Source organism: Suricata suricatta, chromosome 2, assembly GCF_006229205.1.
Source record: "Suricata suricatta isolate VVHF042 chromosome 2, meerkat_22Aug2017_6uvM2_HiC, whole genome shotgun sequence".
Classification (NCBI taxonomy): domain Eukaryota; kingdom Metazoa; phylum Chordata; class Mammalia; order Carnivora; family Herpestidae; genus Suricata; species Suricata suricatta.
In genome coordinates this window covers 1,434,010-1,440,402 of record NC_043701.1, presented here as the reverse complement: position 1 = coordinate 1,440,402, position 6,393 = coordinate 1,434,010, and the positions used below count along the sequence as shown (strand labels likewise).

The window sequence follows — 6,393 nt, the reverse complement described above, 5'->3', positions numbered from 1 at the left end:
GGGGGAGCAGATGCCCGGGGGCCGGGGGCTGGGGGCTGGGGGCCGGGGGAGCAGATGCCCGGGGGCCGGGCTTCGGGGCTGGTGCGGAAGGGGAGTCCTCTGTGTGCCCGGAGATTCAGCGCCTGCTTGGCTGGCCGGGTCCGTTTCGGCTCGTGTGGTTTCAGACACGGAGTATGTTTTCCATAGTTGGACCAATGTGGACCATTTTAAGAAATCTTAGCTCTTTAGCTCTAACCAAATAATGAACGTATGTTAAATCTGGACAAATGGAGATAGAAGGAAAAGAGATTATAGACAGAAGGATATTATGGATAGAAACTGGGCTGTTTTTTTCTCTAGAAGCTTTCCGTAATTCTGACCATCATAACTTGGCACGCTTTACTGTATAGAAATCCATTCTCCGTACTCCTTTTAATTAAATTAAAATTTTAAACAAAACATTTTTTTGACTTTTAACATGTGGTATATAAAGGCTGATTATTTGAAATTCAAGAAATGAAATTTTCTTTAAGAAAATTTTTTTAAGTTTATTTATTTTGAGAGAGATATGTGCCCGCACATGACCAGGGGAGGGGCAGAGAGAGGGAGAGAGGGAATCCTGAGCAGGCTCTGCACAGTCAGCACAGAGCCTGACTCTAGGCTCAGATTCACAAACTGTGAGCTCATCACCTGAGCTGACATCAATGGTGGGTGGACGCTTACCACTGAGCCGCCAGCGTCCCTGAGAAATGAAATTCCCTGTAGTGGAAAGTATCTGGAGGATTTGTTTTCTTCTTCTTTTTTTAAAATTGATTTTTAACATTTATTTACTTTTGAGAGAGAGAGACAGACAGAGAGAGCATGAGCAGGCGAGGGGCAGTGAGAGAGGGAGACACAGAATCGGAATGAAGCAGCCTCCAGGCTCTAAGCATCAGCACAGAGCCTGACGTGGGGCTCAAACCCATGAACTACAAGATCATGACCTGAGACGAAGTCAGACACTTAACCGGCTTAGCCACCCAGGCGCCCCCACTCCCCACTTTTTTTTTTAAGTAAGCTCCACTCCTAACGTGGGACTTGAATTCATGACCCCAAGATCAAGAGTCACATTGTCTACTGACTGAGCCAGCCAGGCACCCTGGATTTATTTCTTTGGCTTTAAATTTTGTCAGTGAGAAATTTTTCATTTTGAACATTGTTGATTCACATATCCATATTAATATATAACTTTTTAATGTTTATTTATTTTTGAAAGAGAGAGTGTATGCACACGCACACATTCGTGCAGGGCAAGGGCAGAAAGAGGAAGACCCAAGATCCAAAGTGGGCTCTACAAGGATGGCAGAGAGCCTGATGCGGGGCTCGAACTCCTGAACCGTGAAATCACGACCTGAGCCAAAGTCAGACGCTTAACCCACTGAACCGCCCAGGTGCCCTTATCAATGTATAATTTTAAATTGGGTTAATTACTTGCCTTCTGACACTATTTTGATGGCATGTTTGTTTTTGTTAAGAAATTTATTTATTTTTACAAGGATCCATATATAATGTCTTGGGCTATTAGTTTTATTCTGAATGACATTTATAAAACCAACTGCCCATACACTGTAGACTGGAACTGTCCTAGGGAGAGGGGAGCTGTCTTTAAGTATTTTTATTTTATTTGAAATGTTTAACTTAACCATTTATTACTTTGGTTCCTTCTACATACTGAGTAATTTTGTTCAAAGTTTAGTTTTACTTATGACAAAAAAAAAGATTTTTTTAACACTCAGTAACAGTACAGAAGTTGTTTCATCAAAATTCTTATTGAGAGAATTGTAGACTACTGCGTAGCTGTTAGAAGTCATACAGAAAGATCCCTGTGTGCGTTGTTGGCTTTCCCCTGCAGCTGATATTTTGCAAAACGTGTGTGATCGTTACAACCAGGATACTGACATCGATACTATTCGGATATTTCTGGTTTCACTTGAACTCTCGTGTGTGTGTATGTAAAGAAATCATAGTTTATTCTTAGAAAACTACTGAAATACTAACTTCAGTTAGATCTGTCGTCTGGCGGGACGGGACCATTTACCCCCGTGTGCCTCAGCTGTCTCATTAAGTCAGGACGTTTGTATGATGCTCAGAATCCCTCTTGGGTCAAAACATTCTATAATTTGTATATGAGTATTTTAGAATTTGAAGTTGTAACCTTCTCTGTCTTTTCTCTTTCTGTGTTTAGGAAGAAAAGGCCTCTCTTTTACATCGTACTCAGGAAGAAAGAAGAAAGAGAGAGGTAAAAGCAGTTTTGTAATAGTGTCTTCCGATAAGCATTTTCCGCAGCATTTAAATAAGTGCTGATTTTGCGGTATGTCTGTGTGTAGCACACACATGTACAGAGGTGCATATTTTTATGTCTATTAAACTTTAGAAACGTTTCTGGATTTTTTTGGGATTTTGTAATAAATTACTTATTCTGGAACCACTGTGGAAAAGATGGACTAAAAGGACAGTTTCTAGAACACGGGGAAACAGGCTTTCACAGAGTTCAGTAGCTTGCTTATGCTGTAGTTTCCAGGCGACCTAGAAGGCCTAGCGCACGGGCTCGTGTTTTTCAAGCAAAGGACGCAAGCTCGCCGTGAAGGCGGTTACCTTAGCTCGCCGTGAAGATGGAAAAAGGACGAAAGGAGCTGTGACCTTTGTGGTTTTATTCTTTTATTTAAATATCTATTTATTTTGAGAGAGAGAGAGTGAGAGAGAGAGGGTCCCAAGCAGGCTCTGTGCTGTCAGCGCAGATGCCAGAGATCTCAGCCTGAGCTGAGACCAAGAGTTAGATGCTTAACTGACTGAGCCGTCCAGGCGCCCATTTTATTCTTTATTTTACATTTTATCTTTCTTTTATTGGTTAATCCAGCAAGTGTAGTATTTTATGGCCTGCTTTTCTAGTTTTTTGTTTTGTTTTCTAACAATTCATTTGTCCCTTTAACAAGTACTAACTGAGAGCGTGTTACATTCCAGGGACTTTTCTGCCCGCAGGGGACACAGATAGTGAATAAGACCTACTGTTCCAGGTGCTTGGGAGTGTCTCCCTCTCTGTTGGTCCCTCCCCGGCTCATGCACTTGCACGCTCTCTCTTCTCTCTCTCGAAGAATAATAAATTTAAAAAGGAAAAGGATGGATAATGTTCTTGCTTGGTTATAGAACACAGAGATTCACCAAGGTACCGAGGCGGTGCTAAGTGCCATGAGGGCAGGGGAGTGGTATGATAGGAGCTGGGAAGCCCTGCTGTGGGTTGGGTGCCCAGGGAAGGGCTGTCTGAGCTGGGCAGAGCTGAGCGGAATTCCCGAAGGAAGGGAAAGGAGCTCCTAGGGAAAGCTGGGGGAAGAGCTTCCTTGGTGCGGGAAGCAGCAAAGAATAAAGACGTTCGGGCGGGGGTTCTTACCCTCGGCACTGTGGACGTCTTGGACCCAATAATTTTTTGTTGTGAGGCTTTATCCTGTTCATTGAAGGGTGTTTACCAGCCTCCAGGGCCTCTGCGCTACCCACTAGATGCCAGGACACTCCCTCCCGCTCGCTGAGATAACCAAAAATATCTCTAGAAATTACTGAATGTGGTAAAATTGGTCACAGTTGAAAATGACTATTCAGAGGACATTTTATTGGTTAATGTCTTGCATCTTTTCTGGAAAACTCTCAGCTCTTATCTCCTCCAATAGGGTTTCTGCTCCATTCTTCCTCTTGGACTCAGATCACATCTGTATTTGACCTTTGCCTTGTGTCATATGTGAATGTGCTCTTCTGTGTATTTATCCTTTTCTATATTTTGGCTTTGGTTTGGGTATTTCTTCTGACCTGACTTCTAATTTATAGATTATCTCTTTACCAGTGTCTAATTGTTACATATATCCATTGAACTCTAGATTTCAGATTTTTATTTTAGTTTCAGAATTTTCTTTGATTTTTTTTAGTTTTATGAACATTTTAATTTTAATTGTCTCTTAATTTTATGAACATAATTATGGATTATTAAAGATAATTTTTAAGCTCCAGTATTTGGATCGCCAGTGAGTTTTTTTGTTGTTTGTCCTCTTGATTTTTAGTTCTTGTCTTTTGCCTGCTTATTTTGGTTGAATACTGACATTTTATATTCCAAGACGAAGAGCAATCTACAGGCTGTAGATTATGATCTCTTCTGTTTGGAAAGCATTATAGTTTCTTTGGGCAGGCAGTAGGGAGAGGGACGCGTCACCTGTAACAGGGTTGAGCTGGTCTGCAGCTGGTCTGCAGCCCTTGTCAGGATCAATCTACTTCCTGTCCACCTGAGATGGAGCGTGAGGTCCCAGGCCCGGCCAGAACCCTGGAATGTCACCAAGACTTCCTCCACAATGAACAACTGAATAAAAATAAATTAAGAACTCATGTGACAGTATATGGGTTTTTAATTAGGTGCTCTTAGAATCATCATAGTGATGAATAGATTCCCAAACTAGGAAGCTTGGGGCTGCTTTGGTGTAACCATTTGGAGCTCCGAAAGTACGCTGGCCTGGCCTGACTGGGCTTCTGGGCGCGTGTGCGTGTGCCTTCCGGGCCTGGCAGCCGGCACGGATGGACAGCACGGGACAGTGTCGTGCAGTGAGATGGGCACAGGTGTGAGTGTCACACCCGAGCGTGAGTTCTGACTCTCATGTCCTTCAGCACCTCTGCGTCTTTATGGAAATTTCAGCTTCTGCATCAAAATACCAGGAGTAACACTCATCTCAGACTGTCAGGCGTCTCCCAGTTGGCACATAGTAGGCTTTCAAGCAGTAGTAGCTACATTGCTTACAATGATGATGTGAAAAAATACGTATTTTTGTTAGGTCACTGAGAAGTTTAAGACAGTCTTAAGGCTGTCAGAACTGGAGTATCTGCTTTGAAATGAGAAAACTGACTTGTACAGTTGATGCTTATGCTATTTTCCCTCGTACATTTAAAACTGAGATTGTTCTAGAAGTCTTACTGTGCTGGGGGCATGTAACGTGGTGCAGCCGGTTAGGAACACGGTCTGGTAGCTTCTCACACATCAGTTCCCCTAGGCGTGCACCCAACAGAAATGGAAACTGTCCACACAGAACGTTTAAGAATGTTTGCCCGGGCGTGTGCCCCAGCACTGTTCACAACAGCCCGAGGCCGGAACTGCGCGGATGTCTGTCGGGCGGTAAATGACAGACAAACGTGAGGCGGCCGGACGGTGAGCCACCGGCTGGCGGTGACCCGGCGCGCCCGGACCTCGGCAGTCCCACGCCACGGCAAGACAGCCTGGCGCCCGGGGCCACCTACCGTACGATTCCAGGGCAAGAAGTGTCCCGAGAAGACAGTCCCACACGGACCGAAATTTGGCTAGCGGTCGCCACGGATGTGGTGGGGACCAGGACAGGGAATGGGAGAGGAGAGCTAAGGGCGCAGGGTAGGGGAGGGTGACGGAAGTTTCCTAAAGTTAGATAGTGGCGGTAGGTGAACTTTGAATGTATTAAAAATTGGTCAGTGGTACGCTTCAAGGTTGGATTTTGTGGTATGTAAATTCTATATATATTTTTTTAAGTCTTTCTTTGCTAAATGTCAGTTCTCTCTGACCCGTTTTTCCCTCCTCCCTTCATTATGCAGGAGGAAAGGCGAAGATTGAAAAATGCAATAATTATACAGTCATTTATTCGAGGCTACCGAGACCGGAAGCAGCAAGTAAGTTTGCTCTCACACCGAGGCAGGGTCGGGAGGGCGCCCGGCTCGTTTTAAATACGCGGAGTGGAGTCCGTTCTGTGGGTGGTTACGACACCTGCTCCATTGGCTAACGGTGCCCACAGTGTTCCGCAGTACTTGGCCTAGTGGTTCCTGTTTACGTAAAGGTGCTGAGGCGAGTGCTAAGTGAGAAAGAGAAGCGCGGCTGCGTGGGGGGGGGGGGGCTTTACCCCAGGCCAGCTCCTCCGGGTTTGGTTCCCCCCGCCGCCCGCGCGTCACGCCGTGTGTCCTGTCCCCAGCACTCCATCCAGAGGAGCGCCTTCGACCGCTGCGCCAGCGCCTCGCAGTCCGGTGGCACGTTCTCCATCGCCAGTGGCCCCAGCCTTACCCTTTTGGTGAGGCGCCTTCTGTTTTTCTACAAACAGAACGAAGACTCAAAACGTCTGGTGAGCGCTCGCGGTGTTCTCACTCACCCTCCCGTACCGATTTCCCAGCGGGCCCTTCACGGGGTCACATGACCCCCCAGCGGGACTCCGCCCCCCAGTGTCATCTCCGCGGCTGTGCTCCACCTCTTCAGGAGCCGTGGATACATTTCAGTAGAGGTTTTCATTGTGTTATTATGGAAACTTTCAAACGTAAGAAGTAGGAGAATCTGTTGAGCCATCCTCAGTGCGCCCGCCCCCTGCGCGCGCCCCCCTCCGCGCGCGCCCCCTCCCG

At 45.9% G+C, this 6,393-nt stretch overlaps 1 protein-coding gene across 4 annotated transcripts in view; it reads left to right on the top strand.

The window, feature by feature from the left end:
- The window catches only part of UBE3C (ubiquitin protein ligase E3C), a 98,474-nt gene that overhangs the window by 18,466 nt on the left and 73,615 nt on the right, over positions 1-6,393 (top strand). For 3 of the 4 annotated variants that reach the window (XM_029920934.1, XM_029920924.1, XM_029920928.1), the window contains exons 2-4: positions 2,204-2,257; positions 5,605-5,679; positions 5,976-6,122. In XM_029920934.1, the coding sequence (XP_029776794.1) occupies positions 2,204-2,257; positions 5,605-5,679; positions 5,976-6,122 (276 nt within the window). Of the gene's footprint in view, positions 1-2,203; positions 2,258-5,604; positions 5,680-5,975; positions 6,123-6,154; positions 6,312-6,393 lie in introns of those variants that run through there. The other variant, XM_029920941.1, reaches the window with a different exon arrangement.